The sequence below is a fragment of the Lynx rufus genome, unplaced genomic scaffold (assembly GCF_022079265.1).
Source record: "Lynx rufus isolate CCGP_SWC_20201006 ecotype Redwood Valley unplaced genomic scaffold, mLynRuf1.p SCAF_11, whole genome shotgun sequence".
NCBI lineage: Eukaryota > Metazoa > Chordata > Mammalia > Carnivora > Felidae > Lynx > Lynx rufus.
In genome coordinates, this window is record NW_025814825.1 from 41,729,786 (window position 1) to 41,755,791 (window position 26,006).

The 26,006-nt window shown below is 39.6% G+C and overlaps 1 protein-coding gene across 1 annotated transcript in view; it reads right to left on the reverse strand.

Moving 5' to 3' along the window:
- Positions 1 to 26,006, reverse strand: part of ARMH3 (armadillo like helical domain containing 3) — a 177,459-nt gene that overhangs the window by 147,411 nt on the left and 4,042 nt on the right. Inside the window, exons 2-9 of the mRNA XM_047073339.1 lie at positions 16,300 to 16,412; positions 13,822 to 13,878; positions 13,531 to 13,677; positions 10,882 to 10,989; positions 7,018 to 7,110; positions 5,727 to 5,801; positions 5,521 to 5,607; positions 804 to 860 (exon numbers count right to left, since the gene is read on the reverse strand). Of these exons, the coding sequence (XP_046929295.1) occupies positions 804 to 860; positions 5,521 to 5,607; positions 5,727 to 5,801; positions 7,018 to 7,110; positions 10,882 to 10,989; positions 13,531 to 13,677; positions 13,822 to 13,878; positions 16,300 to 16,401 (726 nt within the window). The 5' untranslated portion in view covers positions 16,402 to 16,412. The remainder of the gene's footprint in view (positions 1 to 803; positions 861 to 5,520; positions 5,608 to 5,726; positions 5,802 to 7,017; positions 7,111 to 10,881; positions 10,990 to 13,530; positions 13,678 to 13,821; positions 13,879 to 16,299; positions 16,413 to 26,006) is intronic.

The window sequence follows — 26,006 nt, forward strand, 5'->3', positions numbered from 1 at the left end:
AGTCTCACGCTAAATGAAGGTGCTTAGAGACAAGCCACTCTCTTTCAGGCCACAGGAAAACAGGAAGGTACCAGGAAGATGCATCCATCTTCTTACCCACTTTCCCTTTAGAACCCGCTAATAAACATGACACAAAGATCAAGTAAGGCCATGGGATGAATCATGTGTGTTTTTTTTCATAAGATAAATTAGAAGAATGAAGAGGGCAATATGCCTGACACCTGGTCATCTTCTTCCTCCCTTAGTCAGAGATCAGATATTCGATCCCAAACTTTCAAGGACATATGTAACAGATACAGAGACCATCCTCCATGCTTCAGCTTCACCAAGTTGGGCTGCAAATGCCATCTAGCTAGTTCTACAAGAAGGGATCTCCCATCAGTTAGTCTTCTAAGCCTCACCGTGTCTTTTTTTTTTTTTATTTCATCTTTACTGACATACAAAATTGTAAGATATCTAAAGTATATACATCGTGGTGATTTGATATATCATCTAAGCCTTCTTATTCTTGGGAATGTAACTTACTGACTCTATAGGATCATCAACCTCAGCACACTGTAACATGAAACATAACCAACCATTTCATCATGATTAGCAAACAAATGTCTCTTCACACCTTCCTTCCATGATGAGAAGATTAAAGACAATAAAATAGTCACACTGATGCTCTAAAAGGAAAAGACCGATTCCCTCTTTATAGCCAGATGAAATTAACACAATAGCTCTCTGCTCTCTGTTCTAAATATCAAGTACTTAAACAAACATAAGTACTTAAAACAACATACAAGGATCTAGATACTCACATTGAGCGTAGCCTCATCATCCACAATAGACAGCTTCACAATATAAGGATTCACAGACTGTTAAATAAGAGAAGAGATTCAAGGTGAGTTGACTTAGTTAATAACCCATTAGTTATTTAACAAAGTGTTAACAAAAATGGTTCTATAAGGCCCTCTCTCTATAGTGATGCTCCTAATACCCAGATCAAACCCATTCTGCCAACTGACTCCCCCCATTTCCAGTAAATCTCTCTGTGTGCATGGGCAATCACCACACACACACACACACACACACACACACACACACACACCAGTTCTGTTCTACTTGCATTTTCCTCTAGGCTGGATCGGTCCAGGCCTATGTCTGCCACTTCTCCCATCTTTCCATCTTACTTATTTCTAAGAAGTGAACACTCCACAAAACTCATTTCGTCCTATCCTACCAATAATCTGAGTCCACAGGGACAGCAGTCTTGGGGGAACATAAAAGCTTCTTTGCCATAAGGCACAGATGTATAAGTTGTTAACTTACAGTCTCATCCCAAAGGCTCCCTAACCATTCCACAAACTATATGCAAGGACTGATTCACCCACCCGTAGAACAAAGCCACCTTGGGGGTGGAAAGTGGCAGCTGCTTAACAGCCAGAGAGGCCATTTATGGATCTGATACCCAAATAACACTGCAGGGGAACTGAAAAAAAAGATGTAATTACCCAAACTACAATCTGGTCAGAACACTGGGATTTAATGATTGTCCCATCACTTACAACATTGGAAGATTTCTTGAGTTTTCCCAGACCCAATCTCAGCTGGGCAGCATATGGAAATGGACATATATTTAAACTCATTATGCAGTTGGGCCATATCCTACCAGTGGAATGAAAACCAATGACCTGCTCACCTTAAAAACATCCCACACAAGGGATGTAAGGAAAGACCTCACCTAGATCAGCCACCAATTTTAACCCAAGGGAAGCAAAGAACAATATTGGTAGTTTCTACAGCACCCAAGAAAACTCATCACTAAGAAACTTGGAAACCCCCCACATAGACTTTATTTAATCAAGTTTCTGAGGGTATCTTTTGAATGTCAACTGGCAATAGAAAAAGAGACAGCTTTACTTTTTTAAGAGCCCAAATGTTTACAATGTTTTCTACAACACAACCCAAGGAGGTAAAATCCACTCCATTTGCCACTTGATCTGAAAGAGGAAGGCTCTCTACACTGCTTCCTATAACCAGTAGTCAAATCCTGCTGATGCTGCAGATGTCAGACAAGGTCCAATGCAAGTGGGTCCTTGGAAAAGAAATTGGCAGTAGGCTGACTTAGAGATGCCACAATGAAGAGAACAACACTAGAAGGAGCAGGCCACTGTTTCTTGGCATAATCTTTAAAACGTCCTTGTCACTCACCATCCCAAAAGTCCAGTTTTAGGTAATAATAAAGATCATCTGATTACCAAGAACAACCTATCTTTAGCAGTTGAGGAAAAGGGAAGGTGGCTAAAAGCAAAGGTTTGGGTTCTAGCTCCTCTACTTACTAATTGTGACAAGTTAGGCACCTTTATTAACCTAAGCTCAACTTCCTCATCTTCAAAATGGGGACAATATTTTCTTTCTCAGGGTTGCCATAAGACTTCAAAATGAATTAAGACATGTAAAATCCTTAGCATAGTATCTAGCATACGGTGAGGGCTACATGATCGGTAACTATGTATTTGCTTCTTCAACATTTTTATCATGTTTGAAGGAAAACTCTTTAAGAAAAAAAAGAAAACAAGAAGGATCAATTTGCAACTGGACAATAAACAAGTCTGTAATTTCTGGGAAACATCATGTCCAACTGGGGAATGAGTCACGTCATTACAGGAGACTGGGGAAACTGAGAAGGCCAGGATCTTAATGCTGTGAAAATTTCTATTCTACCGGATACTGATTTTCCTTAACACTATATGCCTGTTGTGCTGGTCACGTTTTTTAAACTGAAAGCAATCTACTTCTCATCCACAAGACAGAATTACAAACTCTGTGAGCCTATACAGGATCACTCTAATAGGATTCTGCCTTTATTTGATCTAAACCATACCCATCATTTTTCATTGGCTTTTGTGGGGGGGGGGGGGAGGAATCTCTTCTATCCCCTTAGATGAAATAACAAAAATGGAATGCACTATTTCAGGTGATGAAGAATTATTTACATTTACTACATGATGTCTTTTCCATCACTTCCATTCCTTAAGTCCAACAACCTTATCTGCCTTCTCTGCATTTAGGTGGGTGCCCAGTCTCCCTGGAGCCCTCTGCACCTTGCTAAAAGGTTGCAACTTTCCCTATCCATCATGGGATGGATTGTGGTGGTAGCTAGAATCTGTCCTCCCCAGCATGCATCCTCTCATACTAGTTTGCATAAAATTTTACCAGCTTTTGGTTTTGCTATGTTCATCTGGAATTCCTCATGTGCCTGTCAAAAACCTTCCTGCTCCATGGTCACTAGGTTTCCTTAATGGTTTCTGATGAGTGACTTCTATCAAAAGCTGCAAAGCCCAGATAAATTATGCCCACTAGCTTGCCCTTGCCTACTATACTAATTCTTCTGAGGCTTCTGACAGACTAGAGATGCATACCTCACTCCAGAAATATGATTTTCTCTAGTTCCTTGTCCCTGTCTAATTTTTCAGGCTGACATTTCAAAGAGCCCTACTGGGCTGAACCAGGGTTCAGTTCACATTTAGAGAAACCAAGCCATTGCCTCAGATTGGCCTGCATCCAGCAGAATGTTCGGAAAATATTCATTACTGATGAGGGCACTTTCCTATAACGTACAACTCAACTTTCATTAACTATCTCCAGCATTTTTCCTCAGTTACTTCTCTTGCTATTGTAATAAGGCCACAGTGGCTTTTACACATGACAGAGATCAAAATGGCTACCATGCCAACCCCCCCAGATCACCAGTAAAACAGGTGTTGGTGATACATTACATATTTATTAGTAGCTCCACACACCATTTGTAAGTTACTCCAAGAAAATTAAAGCAATCAACTCCTGGGATCCCTAACACAGCAACATTGCTCCACATATTCCAGTCCCTCTTTAAGTATTCCTTTCTCACAGCCTCCCCTTCTTCCATACTTCTCCTTATAAGAATAAGCTCCAGATTTTGTTACCCATCACTCTTGACTTGACTAAGAACCATCTCAGAAATCACTAAGTGGGGCACATGGCTGGCTCAGTTGATGAAGCATGTGACTCTTGATCTCAGTGGTGTGAGTTTGAGCCCCACGCTGGGGTAGAGACTACTTAAAAATAAAAAATTTTAAGGGCGCCTGGGTGGCTCAGTCAGTTAAGTGTCTGACTCTTGATTTCGGCTCAGATCATGATCTCCCAATCATGAGGATCAAGCCCCACCTCAGTCTCCGTGCTGAACTGAGCATGAAGCCTGCTTAAGATTCTCTCTCCTCTGCCCCTCTCCCTTTCTCCCGTACATACACTCTCTCTCTCAAAAATAAACAAACATTTAAGGGGCACCTGGGTGGCTCAGTCAGTTGGGCATCCAACTTCGGCTCAAGTCATGATCTCGTGGTCCGTGGATTTGAGCCGCGTGTTGGGCTCTGTGCTGATAGCTCAGGGCCTGGAGCCTGCTTCAGATTCTGTGTCTCCCTCTCTCTCTGCCCCTCCCCCATTTGTGCTCTATCTCTCTCTCCCTCTCTCTTTCTCTCAAAAATAAACATTAAAAATAAATTAAAAATTAACATTTTTAAAAATTAAATTACAAGAAAAGAAATCTTAAAAGAAAATCATTGACTGAGGATCCAGCAGCTCACAAATGAAAAGCCTCCCTCCAGCTGGCTCATTTCTCATAGCACTGCTACTCGCTAAGTGAAGAAAGTCAGGTTACTTCAAGGCAGCTCCTGGATTCTGGGTTCAACCCCTAGTGTCCAGAGCCCAGTGCCTAATGCTCCCTATCCCTCCACAGCAATCCCCAGTGAGGCCCCTGGTCTTCCGTGAGCCCCACCTTCCTTTTCTGTGTGTTCTCCCTTTTAAGAAGAATCAAGTAGAGGCATAAAATCAAATACAAATCTCTGAGTTCTGCTCTTCATCTCAAAACCTTGTAAATCTGTCCCTGATTAACTCAGGAACAAAGAGAATTCCAGAACTGACATGAGTAAGGCTCTGTCTTCAATTCTCCATTAAAATCAAAAAGAGTTCCCAGGCCAACAGTGATACTTACACAAGTGGACCGCATTAAGGAAATCCAACATACAAAAGTCCAATCTTTCAAAACAGATGTGTTAGGTCAGTGGTTCCCAATCCTGGCTAATCATCATACTCAACAGGAGAATAAAAAACAACCACCACCACCACGAACAACAACAACAACAACAGATTCCCAGTTCCTACCTCCAAGAGATTTGGATTCAGTGTGTCCAGAGTAAAGCCCAGAAATTACTTCTTTTTGAAAAGTTCCTAGGTGATTCCAATGATAAACTAGGTTTGGGAACCACTACATTAAGGGATATTCACTCACTTTATTAGAAGTTGTACCACGGGATTCCTTTAAATGGCTATACCCTCTGCCCCAAGCATTTAATATAGAAGTTTTAGAATTTGGTTAATCAAAGTTAATCTATATACCATTTACCAAGAACATGTCTTCTATGTTAAAGTCCTCTAGGAGTGGCCACACTTAGGAAGATTATAGAAAGATTTTAAGTGTCCATTAAGGGGTCCACTCACCTCATATTTTCTGTAATTCACCAACAAAGCCAAGAGGACAACAGCATCATACCCATGCTCCCTGCGACTTGGGGGGTGGGAGAGTATCTGTAACATGAACCAGAAATGCATGAGTGCTAACTCCTAGTTCCTAGGAATGCTGACAGAGAAGATTTGAGGAGGCGGTTTACCCAAAAGAGAAAGAGAGGATGGGGGAAATGACCTACCTGTAAAATTGCTTCAAATATGCTGTTGATCATCACATACTCTAGGATAGTGTTCTGGCTGATGTTATCTGTCACCTAAATGCAATAAAAGGCTTTTTAGGGGTGCCTGCATGGCTCAGTCGGTTAAGCATCTGACTTTGGCTCAGGTCATGATCTTATGATTCAGGGGTTCAAGCTCCACATTGCTCGCTGCTGTCAGCATAGAGCCCGTTTCAGATCCTCTGTCCTCCCCTCCCTCTGCCCCTCCCACGTTGGTTCTCTCTCTCTCTCTCTCTCTCTCTCTCTAAGATAAATATTTTTTTAAAAGGCTATTACTGGGGCGCCTGGGTGGCGCAGTCGGTTAAGCGTCCGACTTCAGCCAGGTCACGATCTCGCGGTCCGTGAGTTCGAGCCCCGCGTCGGGCTCTGGGCTGATGGCTCAGAGCCTGGAGCCTGTTTCCGATTCTGTGTCTCCCTCTCTCTCTGCCCCTCCCCCGTTCATGCTCTGTCTCTCTCTGTCCCAAAAATAAATAAAAACGTTGAAAAAAAAATTAAAAAAAATAAATAAAAGGCTATTACTGAGGCACTCTACTATCTCAAGTATAACTCCTCCCCCGCTAAGAGAATCAGAAATGTTAAAACATTCTACTAGATACTTAGTAGACTTTTAATAAGCACCTCTGAAGCTGCCAGAGCCTTAATAGTCAGACACTAGAAGGGTAAGAAATGAGCAAATTAAAACTCCCCAAATCTCTGAATGTACTGTTTCTCTCACACCCTCACTTAAGCATTTACTTCAGTTTTGGGGGGGGTTTCATTCCTCAAATGCACAGAAAGAAGTTTATGATCCAGAAGACTTTGAGTGATGGCAGGGAAAAGGAATTACTTGAAGTAAATGAACAACACCCCACCCTCCTCCCACTAGAAGGTACGGGCCAGCTTCCAGTTATGTCAAAATCAGAACAAATAACTATTCAGAATCACAAAAACTGTTTCCAAATGAGACCTGATGAGAAGAGCAAATCTGACAATTCAGAAGACAAGAATTCTGCAGGGGTAGTACCTCTAAAGTGAGAAATATCATGTATCCCATAGGCTAAAAATGCCAATGGTTGCAAAGAGCAGCTTCCAGGAAGTGAAAGCCCATTCATCTAACTTCCTTCTACACATTCACATGCAATGGAGTGATATGATGCCCCAGCAGAGAATTTTTTTTTCCTCTTTTCCTTTCTAACTTTGGGCTCAAGCATTCAAATAAGCTTGCTCCTACTGTAATACCCTTGATAGAGAAACATATAAATGGGTCACTTACGGTCACTAAGCAAAGGAGAAGTTTCAGACATAAACTCTTCAGACTTTCAGAACCTTCTGCACAAAGCAATGAATCCAAACTCTCCATCAAGTTCTGAGAAAGAGATCCATTAAGTATTAAAACATACCAAGTAATGTCTCTACTGTGTCTCTGTCCAACTCTGGATTTATGTTACACAGGGTAATGTGTACAACATTCAATGAAGCAACCATATCACTCCTTCAGGCCTAGGCCTTGCAAGATCAGACAAAGAAAAGTAAGACTTCAAAGTGTAGCTATTTGGGGAAAAATGCTTTAGAACAACAGCACAGAATAATAAAGAATTCACTACTTCATCAAAAGAATGTTTGCAACCTATCATTCTCACGACCTTTAGAATAGAATGAAGTAAGGGTGCCTGAGTGGCTCAGTAGTTAAGCATCCAGCTTTGGCTCAGGTCATGATCTCATGGTAGATGGGTTTGAGCCCTGTGTTGGGCTCTGTGCTGACAGCTCAGAGCCTGGAGCCTGCTTCGGATTCTGTTTCCCTCTCTTTCTCTGCCCCTCTCCTGCCTGCACACTGTCTCTCTCTCTCTCTCTCTCTCTCTCTCTCTCTCTCTCTCAAAAATAATCTAAAAATTTTTAAAAATGTTTAATAGAAGTAAATTTTTTAAAGGCTAATAACAGTGGTTGAATAATAAATTAAAAACAATAAACTAATTCAATTAAATTAATTCAATTACATTAGGAAAAAATAAGTGGTTAAAAAAAGTGGTTAAAGACCAATAATGGTTAAAAAAGATTAATAATGGTCAAATAACTATAGATAAGTTTCACTATCTGATAAAATATATCATTTGATGGAGGCACACTGAATAAACAACAAAGAGACAATATCACTACTAGCCATCACTGGCCGTATACACTATCCAACAAAACTAGCTGTGTCCACCTTGGTCGATTCTACTAGACAATGTGACTGGAGTATATCACTTGTACTAACAACCAGCTCTCAGACCCAATGTAATCAAAAGATGAAACCCTCACACGCTACAACAGAAGGAATAAGAAAAGAAATATTTTACATTAAATGAAGGAGGAGAATGAATGAAGAATAGGATTTAGCATGCTGAAAGCTCAAGTGAAGGTTCAAAATTAGTTACTTCAATTCAACAAATATATGGTGAAGGTCTACTATATGCTAAATATTGTGCTTTCAAAGAATTCAAGAAGAAAAATTAGATAATGGCCTCTGCTCTCAAGGCATTTTTAGTCTACTGGAAGAGAAAAATAAGCAGTTTTAATTGAATGGTTACTATGACAGAAATATACATGGAAAAGGGGAATTATCTCAGAAGTCACCTATTCCAAGACTCCTAAGGGGTGGGTTATATTTTGGAAAATCAGTAGGAGTTAATTAAAACTTGATGAGGAAAAGAATTCTAGACAGGCAATAGCATGATCAAAGACACATGAGGAATGAAACGGCCCTGGGTGTGGAGTTGGAACACAAGTAGTTTATTACTATGAAAGTACAGAGGGAAACACAGTGGTGAGAGAGACTAGAGAAATAAATAGGGAGCAGGTCATGAAAGCTATATAAAGCTAACTAGGGAGTTTGGTCTTTATCCTGTTATTGATGGGAAACTAATGAAGGGTTTTAAGCAGCAGAGATTTGAGTGTAAGATACATCACTGTGGTATCAGTGTGGATGACAGATTTAAAGATGGTAAGCCTGAAGGGAGGGAGACAAATGAGGACTAATCTAGCAATTTTCTGAAGAAGCTGCCATGTCTTATTTGCCTGTGTATCCCCTGTGCCTGGCACATTGGAGCCTAACCAACATTTGTCAAAAGAATGAATGAAGGCATCACTGAAATGGTTCTGGTGAGAGATAATGGGGACACTGGCAGTAGGGGAAAAAAAGCAAAGACAGGTATGAAAAATATGAACTGAGGCAAAATTAGATGAACATGGTGATCATCTGGATATGAAAGATGAGAGGAAGAGTCAAGGATGACTCCAGCTTTTGGCTTGGGTGACTGAGATGACAGGAGAGCCCATTCTAACAGGGAATGAATGAGGAAGAACAGATGAAGGGAAAATAAGGAGTTCCATTTTGTAGATGTCAAGCAAGAGGTACTTTAGGGATGTATGAGTGGGTAAATTCAGCAACTGCTTACAGAGTATACAACTCTGAGCCTCATGAGGGGATGTTAAGACTAACAATAGAGACTTAGTAATCGGCAGCATATAGACAATAGTGAGAACTACAAGAATGAGAGCGAGATCTGAGATTTTACCATGATATATACATAGGAGCAGTAGAGGCTTGGAAAACTGACTCCAAGTACTAAGTCTTCATGTACTTACAACTATATATTCATAACTTGTAAAAAATAATCTGATCGCTATAAGGATTCTTTGTCACATAGATTATTTCAAATTCAGAGAATGACAGAAGACTAGTTCTTCAAAGTTCATATTATAAACAACATTCACTCAAGATAGTGTCAAACATTACAAATCAGATATCTGATAAGGGACTTCTATCCAAAATATATAAAGAACTCCTACAACTCAACAATATAAAACAAATAACTCAATCTAGAAATGGGCAAAGGATTTGAATAAATATTTCTACCCCCCCCAAAAATATATATATACATATATATATACACATATATATATGAGAGACAAAAACAATTGTTGATGAGGATGTGGAAAAACTGGAATGCTTATACACTGCTGATGGAAATGTAAAATGGTATACTAACTTTGGAAAACAGTTTGGAAGCTCCTTGAAATATTAAACATAGAGTTACCATATGACCCAACAATTCTCCTCCTATGTATATACCCAAGAGAATTGAAAACATACATCCACACAAAATCTTGTTCATGAATGTTCACAGCAGCATTATTGATAATAGCCAAAATACTGAAATATCCCACGTCTATCAACTGATGAATGAATAAATTTGATGTGGTACATTCATAAAATGAAGTATCAGCCATAAAAAGGAATGAAGCACTGACACATGCCACAACACGGTTGGACCCTGAAAACATTATGCTAAGTGCAAGAAGCTAGACACAGAAGACCACGTATGATTCCATTTAGATGAGATGTCCAGAATAGGTAAACCAATAAAGACATAAAGCAGATTAATGGTTGCCAGGGGCTAGAGAGAACGGGGAATGGAGAATGACTGCTAATGGGAACATGTATTCTTTTTGGAGTGATAAAAATGTTCCAAAATTAACAGTGAATATACTAAAAACCACTCAATGAGGGGTGCCTGGCTGGCTCAGTCAGTAAAGCATGTGACTCTTGATCTCAGGGTTGTGAGTTTGAGCCCCATGGTGTTGGATATAGAGATTACTTAAATATAAAATCTTAAAACAAAAAACCACTGAATTACATACTTTAAAAGGGTGAATTGTATATGTGAACTATCTATCAATAAAGCTATTACTTTAAAAGTGTCAAACAGTAGAAATAAAAATTCTGGTAAAGCCATTATGTAAATAAGAAAACTTAAGTTTAGAACTAAAGTTACCCCTGTATATTACATTACCCTTGTTATATATTATTTGAGTTCATAAGTGTTTTTAAGAACGTATGAGCACATGATACAAATCATAAAATAAACTGCTCAGTCTTTATCCTGCAGGGGAAGGATACTTCAAATTTGAATTTCAAATCTTCCTCTATTCAGATAAACAAATTTGTAAAACAAAAATATCCAAATTCAAGAACAAATTCAACCATTTCTATCCACCTGAGTGCAAATCTTCTAGTACATTAACTGTCTGCAGATGGTATCCACAAACAGCTGTCAGAAGCAGCCATCCACAAGCACATCTACAACTTACGCCTCACCTTCATGCACAACTCTGCCTTGTCAAAGCCCATCAGCATGTTGATGATGTCAAACCCAGAGGTAGATTTATTCTTTTGATGGACTCCTCGAATGAGTGCACACAAGGTCTGCAGAGATTAGAGAAAGAATTCTTTTGTAGAAAGGAAGTCTCAAAACGTGAAGGGCACTGGATCTGTCGCCTCACATTGCCACCTCAGAACCTCCTCCTTACACAGCTGACATTCAATTGCTCTATCAGTCTAAGCTTCAAAACAGTCGGAGTCTTACTACGTGCAAAATCCAGACATCAAAAGAGGAACAGCACTTGAAATTGTTGCCATCTTTTTTGTTGTTGTTCTTTAGTCATCCTCTTTTCAAAAATTGCATTGCAGACAAAGACTGGAAGGTGAATTCAAAAATAACAACAGTTCTTGAGCTTGAGTCATGGGATTGGTGGAGCTTTTTTCCTTTACTTAAAATTCATTACCGTATTTACATTTTAGCTTATAATTCTTAGTATTTTTTAATAACTACAAAAGTTATTTTGGTCCGTATGATAATAACCAGTTGCTTCAAATCTTAAATTCATGGGGCGCCTGGGAGGCTCTGTCAGTTGAGCGACTGGCTCTTGATTTTGGCTCAGGTCATGATCTTGCAGTTCGTGAGATCGAGCCCCGCGTTGAGCTCTGCGCTGACAGCGTGAAGCCTGCTTGGGATTCTCTCCCTCTCTCTCTCTCTCTGCCACTCCCCTGCTCGTGCTCGCTCGCTTGCTCTCTCTTTCAAAATAAATAAATAAACATGAAAAAAAAATCTTAAATTCATTATAATCTCCATTCACTACTGACTAGCTGTGTGAACCTGGACAAGTTAGTTAACTTTTCAGTGCCTCAGTTTTCTCATCTATAAAATGGGAATGACAATAATAGCACCCATCTCATAGGGATGTTGTGAGAACTATGAGAATTAAAACACTTGGAATAGTCCCTGGAACTTTATTAATGCTCTAAGAATAGTGCCTGAAACTTTTTAAAGCTCAACAAGTATCAGCCATTTTAATAATATACTATATTTTTATGGGTTACCAAGTGACTTAATGTCAATTTACTTCCACTGAACTAAAAACAGTTTACCATTCATGCCTCCACAGTGAGCTACTGTAATTATAGGAAGTACAATTTCCAACTTTCATTTCAGCTTTCAGTGAACCCCTACAACTGCAATACCCAAAATGCAGAATCTACTGTTAACTTTGTTAACACAACTACAGGGTAAACATGGCCCTTCTTTCTGGGACATCAGCTCAACAGGTAATTTCTACAATCTACAGATGAGAAAACTGGGGCTCACAAAGTGATTTGCCCAACTAGAAAGTTAGAAACTTAAACCCAATCTATCAAAAGTTCCAGGGGTGCCTGGGTGTCTTAGTTGGTTGAGCATCCAACTCTTGATTTCAGCTCAGGTCATGATCCCAGGGTCATGGGATTGAGCCCCACATCGGGCTCTGTGCTTAGTAGGGAGACTGCTTAAGATTCTCTTTCTCTCACTCTGCCTCTCTCCTCCACCCGCATGCTCTCTTTCTCTAAAATAAAAAAATAATATCAAAATTTCCAATAAAATCCTTTATGTTGTCATGGATTCTTCATATTCTAAGCTTGTCAATCACTGCCCTAGCTACTCAGCCTGATCTAAGATGCACCGGAGTTACTGGACTATAAACTTAGAAATTTTGCCCATGATTCATTCAATAAAAATTTACTTCTAAAGTCCTACTTGCCAGGCACTGTACTATACACTAGGAACAAAGTACTGAATGAAACTAACAAAGTCTTTGGTCTCAATAAACCTGTAATGTATCCCCATTATCCCAATGCTTGGCACATAACAGTCATTCAAGAAATAATTACTCAGTGCGTCTTTCCCATGAATATGTGACTTAGGGTTAAGAACAATGATTCTTAACGTTTTCTGAGTTACAGACCCTTTTGAGAATCTGATGGAAGCTCTCTTTTCAGAAAAAAATAGCCACATACACCTAAAATATTACATATAACTTCAGTGGTTAAGGACCCTCTGACACCTCAAATTAAGAACTCCTGATCTAGTGAGAAAATACTGTTTTAAGAATAATCTCTTCTGGGGGTGCCTGGGTGGCTCAGTCAGTTGAGTGTCCGACTCTTGATTTTGGCTCAGGTTGTGATCCCAGGGTCATGAAGTCAAGCCCCTCATCAGGCTCTGTGCTGAGTGTGGAGCCTGCTTAAAATTCTCTCTCTCTCTCTCTCTCTCTCTCTCTCTCTCTCCCTGCCCCTCCCCCCCGTTCATGCTCTCTCGCTCTCTCGAAAATTAAAAAAAAATTTTTTTTTAAATCTCTTCTGATTTTTGCTAGACTAACTATCCCTACCTCATAGTTTCCTTTCCTCAAATAATCAAGAATTCTGTCCATCTGTCTTGGCTTTAGATCAAATCATACAATGAACAAGATGACTAGTATAAGTGTCAATTTGTTTAGCCAGGAAGCTGGCTCAACAAACATGGCATAGATGTTTATTATTTAAAGGGGAAAAAAAAAACTTCATACCTAAGGGCAATTTTAGGTTCCTCAGGTCCCAACAGATGTATTATAACTCCTTTCCCCTATTAAACAGGACTTCCCCAGTCACCCAGCTATATACCTGTAGTGCATTGACAACTCGAATTGGATGTTCCTCTCCCAGAGCTTGGATACAGTGTTGAAATAAGCAATTAATATTGTCCTTGATCTTCATTAACTCCTCACCATCAAGAGATTCCAGCTTGCCTTCTAGGTACTCTAAATTCACCTACCAAGGGAACAACAGGGATATTATTTTTAGTAACGTTTTCAGTGTACTGTATTTAATGTGAGTGCATTTTAGTGTCGCATGTAGAACACAGGAGAAGGCAATTTCGTTAGCAGGAAAATCCAGAGATACCATCAAGTTTACCTTCATAAGGAAGAGCTCCTCCCAAAATCGTGGACTGCACTTACTGGGGTCCTCTGTCTGAAATCAGAAAATAAGCAGTTCAATGTCCCCAGCTAACACCAAAGCATTAAGAACACATCTGAAAGGGTCACTTACACATAATCAACCTTATCTTTCAAAATTAACTTTGAAAATGCTTGGTCATTCTAAACTGCTATAATAGGGAACAACAGTTTTGGAGGTTTTTTTCCCCCAAATGGAAGATACTGTGCATAGATATATATTTGTGTGCCAGAAGTTAAATAATGGCTCAAAGAGTCTCCCCCCAAATCTTTCTCTTCTAGCAAGAAGTAAACCTAACCAACTGATTAATATAGTCACATTATGATGTCCCTATCGCATCTGTATGTTCTGCAAAGCCCTTTCACATAAATGAAACACAATGGCCCAGAGAGCCAGGTATAGTAGATACTATCTGTATCCTCCTTTTAGAAAAGAGGATCCACAAAGTTAAGTTACTTACACCCATACAGGATCCAGAACCTGAATCACATCAGCAATACCACATGGTTTTACAACATCTTGTGCTGACTGCTTCTACTTGCCCTCCTGTATGCATTTAGTCCACTGTACAGAGCTTGTAATATGGTCTTCCTTAATTCAAATTGGTCCAAAAGGTTAACAAAAGTATAGTGCTAAAATCCAAAATTTCTTAGCAATAATTTTCAAACAGAAGTTCTAAAGAGTCAGAGGCTTCTGGTTCAGGAGCAAAATAAGAAAAAGAGAACCTCAACTTTAAAGGAAAACTAATGACATAAAACCAGTAGATCAATCGCCCACTATCACCCATAAGTTGACCTTTTAAAATTACTACCAACTAATATATTCATTAGTTACGAACTCTTGATCTATTAAGAAAATACCATACCAGGAATCTCTTCTGGACTTTTAACTAAGAATGACACAGAGAAGCAACATTTCTGGCATTCTCATAAGGTTCTCATTTAGTGATTTCTTTCCATCCCCTTCTCCTAGGAGGGGTCACACACTGCCTCTCACACTTCAGTGATGTCATTTTGCTATCTATATATGAAACTCAGACTACTCATGGTGTTGGCACTTCCCATCCTCAAAGCTCACGCAATCAACAATTCTATGTATGCCAACCCTACTTCATATAGAGAGAGCTCTAACAGGACCCAAGTACCCACTCATTTGCTCCATACTGTGCTGATCTGCGCAATTCTGTATTAATTTTGTGCATATCAAACTGTCTCTAAGGTTTCCCAAGAGTTAGATGTTTTACTTGATCACATTATTTATTCTGGGCCATGTGACAAAGTTGAACAAGTAAGGGCCCTAGAGTCAAACACTAGGGTTCAAACCATGGCTCCATCACCTTCCAGCTGTGACCCCTAGTTTCCTCATCTGTGAAATGCTCTTTTACATAGTATATGTGAAAACATAGCACTCTTGCAGCATTCTTGTCAGAATTAGAGATAATGAACTTAGTAATGCACTTAGAATAATGCCAGGCACATAGTAAAAATTCAATACTTAGTAACTCTTTTTAGAAGTATTATTCTGTTTTACATATGCTAGCTATGATCAGAATTTCAGAAGGTAAGTACCCCTGCAGAGTATCTAATTTACTCTCACCTTCCCTGACAGGGTAAATTTTAAAACAAAGGCTTGGATCATGGTCAATCAGCAGTTATGAAGACCCAAAGAAATCTTCCACCTAGTCACTAATAATTCATCAGTTATCTTATAGAGTTGGACAATGAGAGAGACTAAGCAATTGTTCTGTCCACTAGGTACTTGAGATGAAATGTAACAGTTCATCTTTTTTTTTTTAAGTTTATTCATTTTGAGAGAGAGATTGAGAGAGAAAGAACAGTTCATCTTTTAGAATCATAGAATTCTAGGACCAAAAGGAACTTCAAGGAATATTTAGGATAGAAGAGTCTGTAAGTTGGGTCATACGGGTGACAAGTTTCTTAAAGATATTCAGAAAAAATGGGTGCCTAGGTGGTTCAGTCGGTTAAGCGTCTGACTCTTGATTTCAGCTCAGGTCACGATCTCATGGTTTGTGGGTTCAGGCCCCGCATCAGGCTCTACACTGACAGCGTGGAGCCTTCTTTGGATTCTCCCTCTCCCTCTCTCTGGTCCTCCCCCACTCACACACTCTCTCTCTCAAAATAAATAAACATTAAAAAAAAAAAAGATATTCAGAAAAAAAAGTTCCCGAGGTTTCCTCCCTCCTTTCAATTGTTTTACCTGGCTCATGGCAATAATCTGTAAGAACAACATAACAACAATACATATAAATTAATACATGATCATAATCTCCACCAGGAGAGAGCTCACTCTCATCCTCACCCTCATTCTCCCTCTAAAGAACTAGAAGGTAGCAGGCAGAGGTGAGCTTATTTCTCATTTTGGTACAAGAAAGTAAGGAGTCAATCTGTGCAGAATTGTCAGAGCTCCAGGCCTTACCATGAAGATCTCATCATACATCAGCACCACTTTTTCCTTCAGTGGTTTTTTGGAAGCTGAAGATTTCCGGAGCAAACCCCCTCTTTTCTCCACCTGTGCCATGGTTAGAGAATCTGTGAAAAGAAAGCCACAGTCAGTGCTCAAATGCTCTCCAAGATGCTGGATGGTCTGTTGAAAAGCTCTCAATGGGAACTTTTCTAAGAAAAAGAAAAAAATGATAAACCATGTAATAGATCTTGTGCATCTGTCCAACACCCCATCCCCTGACCAGGTAATTTCAAGGCTTAAATCATTGCTTGGCCTACAGCAAAACACATTTTACATCTTTAAAACCTGCCAGTGGACAAGGCTTACACCAGATCCAAAACCAGGAAAGAAAGTGTAACTAGCTCCAACTAGAATAGATCTGGCCATATATCTGAGGTTGATGGAAGGAAGGCTACAAAGCACACATTGCCCACAGACTGATGGTGAAGTTAAATTACAAGTATTGATTGAGCTCAGGACCATTAAGGCAGGAAGTGTGCTGCAGACTGATGTGCTCCATTGATTTCCCCAAAGTAAGTAAGTCCTCAGCACTGCAAAGTACTTGGCCTTCACTGCCTCATAAATCACACTGCACTTGACTGTCTTCAGAAATTCCTCTGGAAAGAGACCCAAGGCAGAAAATAGCAGTTATAAGGACAAAAATTAAATCTGATTTCAAAATAACCAAATATAACAATCTACTTCTGTCAAATCTAATTATATATATAACACTATTACAGATCAAACTTCAAAGTATTTTTCAATTCTTTTACAGAAGCAATTCCATGAATCACGCCCAATTTCCCCATCTTGTTTAAAGGAATTTCAAGTTTTTACAAGGGAGAACTTGAAATCCCACAGGTCTCCACTGTGGATTTACACATTTCCCCTCACTTCCCAGATTCTTTCTACTGTTGACAAAATTCCTGTCTCTCTCTTAAATTCTAGGCTCTAGTTGTGAAACTTAATCTCATCCAATGGCAAGTGTGGGCAGTAGCAAGAAGGCTGATTTTACTTCCAGACAAACCCAAAGCAGCAGAACAAAATTAATTTTGTTCAGTGACTTTTGGAAAATATGTGCTATGTTTCAAATCAAAATCAAAATTTTATTTAAGGAAGAGATGCATCCAACACCTAAAAGACTGTATCTCAGACATGGCCTTTCTCTAATATATATAGCCAAAAAGGAGATTTACCTTTGAGCACAAAAAACACAAGGCACAGAAAATTTCTCCAACTAGATATCCAGCATCTTTGGCACATCTTATCCTTTTTTTTATAAGCACTATGGTCCAGAGAAAACTGAAGGAAAAAAAAAAAAACTAACAACAACAACAACCAAAAAAGAGAGAGAGAGAAGATTCTTTGGGGCAATTTATACTATATTGATCATGGCTTTACCTTAAAGCATGAAATACAGCCTCTGTTCAAAACATTCTTGTGTCTTTTAAATAGGTTGTCAAGAGGAAGATGTCCTTATCGGGGGAAAATAAATTGGAAATCAGCAAGATCCTATTAAAATAAATCAAAAGCAATGCAATTCTAAACTTAGTAGATATAGACCTTTCATGTGTTCAGCTTCAACCAGTTGATTAGCGGGAATAGCAGGAACCACTGGTTTCTGGGTGTGAGAAGCACCTGTTTACAAACATGCCCCTCTGAGGATTTATAATTGGGTTACAGCTAATCAATGTCCACCCCAAATCTAATAAACTCACTTTCTCTATTTCAGAATCAATACTTTCTAATAAGCAAAAGGGAATAGGAGAGGAGGGAAAAACAATTCCATCCAAAGTACCAGATTTCCTAAGAAGTTAAATTCTTTTCATCACTCTTCCTCATTTGGAGCAGGGGGGAGAATTCAGCCAAGAGCCTTGTCTCATTACTCTCTGTCACCATCACAGACAATTGGAATTTACCACCCAAGGTGCCTGAAGTGTGACTGGAAACTGACAAGAGTCTCCTTCTCCTGCCAGCACTTCTAACCCATGGAACATAGAAAAAAATTGCTTCTAGGGTTGAGGACTGAGAGAAGTGTAGAACTCTGTATTACAAAGTTTTTTTGGGGGGGGGATTTCAGAAATTAAGCCTCTGCTCTTAAATTTGAAAGTAAAATATCTGACTGGTAGAACACATCCGTAATGTGAGTGTAATTTATTTATGTCTTCTCAGGGTTTTTCTCCCTTTTGTAGAAAACCCCTCCTGTTTGTAGAAAACCACTAGCAGCTAAGGAGCAGCAAGGCATTATGGACCAACCAACCAGCAAAACTGAGACTGGAACGCTAGGTTCCAACCACCTAGATGAAATGGAGCAAGTCACTGTGTTTCCCAGTTTCCTTACAAGTAAAACAAGGCCCTGGACTAGACATATCATTGAATAATTCTCTCAGCATCACTGAAATACCACAAACACATAAGAAACACCTAGGGGCACATGGGTGGCTCAGTCGGTTAAGCATCCAACTTCAGCTCAGGTCAAGATCTCACCATTCATGGGTTCAAGCTCCACGTCAAGCTCTGTGCTAACAGCGTGGAGCCTGTCTTGGATTCTCCCTCCCTCTCCCTCTCTGCCCCTCCCTGACTCGCGTTTTTTCTCTCTCTCAAAATAAATAAACTTAAAAAAAAAAAACAACAAAAAAATCTAAATGTGGTTAAGACACTAATTTAGGCACTATGGGGTTACAAAAATGAAACTACAGAGCTGATCCTCTAGGATCTTTCAATCGATTGGCAGAGACAGACACATCAGACACATGATAACCCCACAGCACTAGGCGAATCATGCGAAACAGAGTAAAAGTACAAAGAAAATGCTATGGCATCATGAGGAAGGAATAAAAGCATTCTGCGACTACACTATGACCTCTGTTGATCCGGGCTTTTAAATTTCTGGCAAAGCAGTAAATACAGCAAAGCCACTGTAATCCCACAGAAATGCCATCTTAGGCTTTAACATAGTTTCTCAGAAATAAGATATAATAGGCAAAATATAAAAAAGAATAAGGCAACATATCAATCCTAATTTCACTTACCATCAAACTTAGGAATGGTTTCAAATCCCCCAACCCAACAGTAAATGGTATATCAATGAAGTCTTTTATTACTAAACCTCAGGGACTGCCAATCCCATGACCCACAGAACAACTTCTCTCTGAAAGACTCAAGTCATACAACTTTTTAAGAATTCTATCTTAAGGCAATCCAGCCACGACTGTCTTAAATGCACATCATTTCATATCCCTTCAGGGTAAAACAACCAAATATCAAGATTTTAAAACCTAAAGCCAAACTCTGCCAATGCCTAATACACAAGAAATGCTAGTTACACTAAGCAAGTTAGTTATTCATTGACTTTACTGTCTTCTTGAGCACAATACATGCCAACTCTAGTAGCAGAAAATTAATTTAAAAGAAATTCACTCTAATTTCCAGAGAGTTTCCAGAGTTAATCTATCAAAAGTCTTGGTATTGTATCTACATGAGATGACAGAGGCTAATGAAACCGAGGTAATCAATTCACAATACATGTAAATAAAACCACAGGGGTGCCTGGGTGGCTCAGTCGGTTGAGGGTTGAGTGTCTGACTTCAGCTCAAGTCATGATCTCACAGTTCATGAGTTCGAGCCCCGTGTTGGGCTCTATACTGACAGCTCGGAGCCTGGAGCCTGCTTTGGATTCTGTGTCTCCCTCTCTCTCCCTGCTCCTCCCCTGCTCACATTCCGTCTCTCTTTCAAAAATAAATAAAGATTAAAAAAAAAATTTTTTTTTAAACCATCATGCTGTTACGCCTTTTATACTGATGTATGTCAGTTATTTTTCAATAAAACTGGAAAAAATCTAAAAACAAAACAGCTTGGGGCGCCTGGGTGGCTCAGTCGGTTGGGGCATGGGCATCCGACTTCGGCTTGGTCATAATCTTGCAGTTGGTGAGTTCGAGCCCCACGTCAGGCTCTGCGCTGACAGCTCGGAGCCTGGAGCCTGCTTCAGATTCCGTGTCTCCCTCTTTCTCTGCCTGAGAGAAAGGCACTCTACCCCACTCCCATTCTGTCACACTCTCTCTCTCTCAAAAATAAACATTAAAAAAAAGTTTAAAAAATACTAAATAACAGCAAAATGTCTTGAGTTTTAGCCCCAATTCTTATACACTCATTCTATAAACTTTAATTTCCTTTCCTTCCCTGGGCTTCAATTTGCCAATCTGTAAAAAGCAGCACTGGCAAGTGTGTTCAGAAAAGGGAACCTCTGTACAGTGTTGGGAATGTAAATCAGTGCAGCCACTACAGAAAACAGTATAGAGGTTCCTCAAAATATTAAAAATAAAACTATGATATGATCCAGCAATCACACTTCTGTGTATATATCCAAAGGAAATGAAATCACTGTGTCATTAAAGAGATACCGGCATCCCCATGTTCACTGCAGCATTATTCACAATAGTCAAGCTATGGAAACAACCTAAGAGTCTTATCAATAAATGAATGGATAAAGAAAATGTGGTATACACATAAAATGGAATATCATTCAGCTACAAAAAAGGAAGGAAATCCTGCCATTTGCAACAACATGAATATGCCTATGTGAGATGATAGATGAATGGTGCTTTTTTTTTAATTTTAATGTTTATTTACTTTTGAGAGAGAGAGAGAGAGAGCAGCAGCAGCAGCAGCAGAGGGGCAGAGAGAGATGGAGACACAGGAACTGAAGCAGGCTCCAGGCTCTGTGCTCGCAGCACAGAGCCCAACGCAGAGCTAGAACTCACGAGCCATGAAATCATAACCTGAGCTGAAGTCAGACGCTCAACTGACTGGGCCATCCAGGTGCCTTATGCATGAATGTTTTAATTAACCTTATCATGGCAATCATTTCACAATGTATATGTGTATCCAATCATCACACTGTGCACTTTAAAATTATATATCGATGTTATATATTAATTATAACCTCAATAATATATCAATTATATCTCAATTCAATAAACCCGGGGGCCGGGGGGAGGCCATGGAACAGTTCTCTATAGGCTTCCAAATTTAATGGACTGGGGTTCTAGGTTCATACTGGTAATGGACTGTTAGCAAGTATCACCCTCTCTTCACTGGTGAGTGAAGCTCCAAAACACCACCTATAGGTAGATGCTGAGGTAAACATCCTACAACATTTCAACCAGTACATAAGAAAAGAAAAAGGAGAGAGAAAAGGAAAAAGGAAAGGAGAAAAAAAATGAATAAAAACCAATGTGCCCATCTTCTAGAAAGAAAAAACATATGCACAGATCAGGCATTCATTCATTCTACAAATATCTGTTGAGCACCTTTTTGGTACCAAGCACTAGGGATACAGAAGTTAACATGACAGACAAGATTTCTGCTTTCAGAGTTTTCATTCTAGAGTGGGGAAAAGATAACAAACAAGTGATAAGTACCTTGAAGACAAACTATATAGGGGGACTACATTAGACTGAGAGATTAAAGGCCTCTATGACAAGTAATATGTGGGCTGGAACCAAAATAACAGGAAGGAAACAGCCACATGAAAGTCTTGGCAAAAGTGCTAGAGGGAAAGGCATAGAGGGAATGGCAAATGCAAAGTCTCCAAGATTTGAACATACTTGGCGTGTTCGAGGAACAGAAGAGCCAAAATGCCTAGATTATAATAAACATTTCTTTTTTGAAATGTTGAAAGGTTTCTGAAGTGGGTATTTTGTGTTTTTGTGAGTTTTTTCCATACATAAAAAAGAATTCAAATGTCCATCAGCAGAATGTGAAGATTATAATTTATTTGTAGAACAGGGTACTACCCAGAAATTTAAAAGAACAAATTACTGAAAAAATATTGATCGCTTTCACAGATGTTGAATAAAAACCTCTGAAAGAAAAGAGTACAAACAAATGATTCTATTTATATGAAGTTCAAAGACAGCAAAATTAATCCATGGTGACAGAGGTCAGAACAGTGGTTACCTCTAGTGGGGAGATGAATGGGAGGAAGTGGCACAAGGAAGCCTACTCAGGTGCTGAAAATGTGCTCTTTTTTTTTTTTCAACGTTTTTATTTATTTTTGGGACAGAGAGAGACAGAGCATGAACGGGGGAGGGGCAGAGAGAGAGGGAGACACAGAATCGGAAACAGGCTCCAGGCTCTGAGCCATCAGCCCAGAGCCCGACGCGGGGCTCCTACTCACGGACCGCGAGATCGTGACCTGGCTGAAGTCGGACGCTCAACCGACTGCGCCACCCAGGCGCCCCAGAAAATGTGCTCTATCTTGATCAGAGCGGAGGTCACACAAAGAAAAGAAAGAAAATCATCAAGTTGTACACTTTCCATTACGTAAGCTATTCCTTGAGCTAAAAAAAAAACGTCTGGGGGCCCCTGGCTGGCTCAGTCAGTTAAATGCCCCCAACTCTTGACTTTAGTTCAGGTCATGATCTCACAATTGTGGGATGGAGCCCCACATTAGGCTCTGCACTGACAGCACAGAGCCTGCTTGGAATTCTCTCTCTCTCTCTCTCTCTCTCTCTCTCTCTCTCTCTCTGTTCCTCCCCCACGCACTTGCACTCTCTCTCTCTCTCTCTCTCTCTCAAAATAAATTTTTAAAAAACTTTAAAAAATATTTTTTAAAAATAAACATATAATAATTTTTTAAAAAGTCTGTGCGATCATATGTATATGAAAATTAACAGCACCCATGCAAAACACTGGAACTAGCAGGGACCTCAACTTGCACACTCAGGACACTAATCAAAAATAACAACCAAAACATTAACATTTGCTTAACATTTACTATGCACCAGGCACTGTTATAAGCACTTTGTATACATTAATTGGTTTTATCCTCACAGACCTATGATCCTGGAACTTTACCATAAGAAAACTAAAGCATAAAATGGTTACAAAAACAAACAAACAAACAAACAAAATAACAAAAAAAAAAAAACTTGCCAGTGTGAGAGTAGGGACTCAAACTCAGCCACATGTTAGAATCCCTGCTCTTAAACACTATGCTACTCTGTCTCTCAAAAGGCAGAAGAGTGGGCAGAAGTGGTGTAACCTATATATAAACAAAGCTGAGGATCTGCAGAGAAACTGAGATGAGGTTCCAGGCCAGTTCTCAATGAACAAACTTTAGGATGTCCAGATATCTTGAGTTTCAACACTCTAGTTTGCCAATGGGTAGAAGTGCCACCGTAAGTAGTAAAAGATACATATGCATGTGTCTGACACATGCATATATATATATATATATATATATATATATTGTATATAAATATTGATAATGGTAAAGTGAAAAAGACATACAAATGAATGGAATGGTAGAAAAACTTGGAAGAAAACACTGGAAAGGAATCTGTCTAGTAAAGTTGATAGATGTATCCAATATGGTAATAGAAAAAAAAAACAGCTAAAACTCAGTAATATCCACAAAAAGATTTAATTGATAATAACTTTTTTAATGTTTATTTTTGAGAGAGAGAGAGAGAGAGCACAAGTGGGAAAGGGGCAGAGAGAGAAAGAGGGAGGCACAGAATTGGTAGCAGGCTCCAGGCTCTGAGCTGTCAGCACAGAGCTCAATTCGGGGCTCAAACTCACAAGCTGCAAGATCATGACCTGAGCTGAAGTTGGGACACGTAACTGAATGAGCCACCCAGGCGCCCTGATAAAATTTTAATTGAGCTTAGTCAGTGCTCTAAGGATAATTCTCCACCAAAATTTGATAATGAACGGAAAGATACAGTAAGGTAAGACAGAAAGATGAAATGCAGAGCAAGTCAAGTATAAATCTATACAGCTCTCAGCTTAGGAACGATTAGATTATACTTTGCTACCACTGAGCTGTGATCACTTGTTTCAGAACCTCCTGAGGTGCCTCCTGAAAATGTAGATCCCTAAGCTCCCTTTTCCCACTACTGAAACAGACTTTTCAAGATAAGGACTAGGGGTCTAGATTTTTTTTTTTTTTTTAGTACAGTTGACACTAGGGGTCTACATTTTTTTTTTTCAACGTTTATTTATTTTTGGGACAGAGAGAGACAGAGCATGAACGGGGGAGGGGCAGAGAGAGAGGGAGACACAGAATCGGAAACAGGCTCCAGGCTCTGAGCCATCAGCCCAGAGCCCGACGCGGGGCTCGAACTCACGGACCGCGAGATCGTGACCTGGCCGAAGTCGGACGCCCAACCGACTGCGCCACCCAGGCGCCCCAAGGGGGTCTACATTTTTAATTATCACCCCAGGTCAGTGGTTGTCAACTGTGGCAATTTTGCCTTCCAGGGGAAATTAATGACTGGAAACATTTTTGTCTGTCACAACTGGGAAAGGAGATACTACTATCATCTACTAGGTAGGGGAAAGCTAACATTCTACAACGCACTGGACAGTCCTCACAACAAAGAATTATCTGGCTCAATATGTGAAAGTTAATAAGGTTGAAAAACTTTATCCCAAGTAATTCTGATACTCACTAAAGTTTGAGAAGTACTCATCAAAGCGTTGAAACTCATCAAATGCTTTGAAAGGAACATCTAAACATAGGACCATTCTGAGAGGATGAATAAAACTTGTCACCTCTAGAAAAGGCACTGGAGCAGCCCTCACCTACTCCCAGCTCATTCTCCCCACACTAACTCACCAATGGCATCCCCTCCCTTAGGACCTCAGCCCCAGTTTGTCCATCTGTGATAGATCACTACAAGACACACTGACTACAGTAATCTAAAATGCTTCAAGTGAAGGAGATAAAAATCCTGTCTCCCCAGAAGCTGTGGCTAGCTGAGTCAAATATTATCATTGTCTGATCACTGGCCATTCACTCAATACACAAGAAGCAGTATGTTTATAAAACCAGAAATATAGTCTCCCACCCTGGCTCTCCTAAAAGTCCACAATTTCTCCAGAAGCATGGGTATACATGTGTGTGTACGCGTATGTATATGTGTGTGTGTCTAATCCCTAGGCAGAAGTTATCTGCTCCCTAAATTCTTCCGAAAGGCATACCACACTCCTTAAAGGTAAATACTAGCACTATAAACATTTAAGAAAATGTAGAGGATTTCTACTTCAAACTCCAACCCTTACCTTCTCAAACCAGTTCCTAACATGCCTCTTTCTTTCTGAAGGACCGAGGATTTAGTTCACTTGCTGGATTCACATCCTACTGTTCCACGTGGTTCCTCGCCACAGCTTCTCTCATAGCATGGGACACTGGTTCCCCCAATTCCACCCCACAGACTGTCTCTGAAGCATATAATGCCTTTCCATTTTAATGGATTTTTAGTGCTAGTCACTCCAAGTCTCTCTTATCTCCAAAACAGAAACAGAGTGAGGTCTGCACTCATGAAGCCACCTCTTTGAATTTCTTCATGGAGAGCTAAAGGATAGGCCACCATCCCCTCAGGCTATCACTTTTCTTTTATGAAGTCCTGGGGAGGGAACTCATCACTCATTCCTCCAAATCTTTCAGAGCACAGCCTTCCAATCAAGGTGATATATGATAAATAACACTACTGAATACTGACTATATAGTTGGCACTGTTCTCAGTGCTTTAAATATACTTTATTTAATCCCTTAAAGTAGATAGGTACTATTGTAGTAGGTACTTAATTACCATAATTTGACAATGAAGATTTCACTTGCCAAAGTAAAACAGCTATAGAAAGTGGTAAAGACACTAAATCCTTCTCTGGTA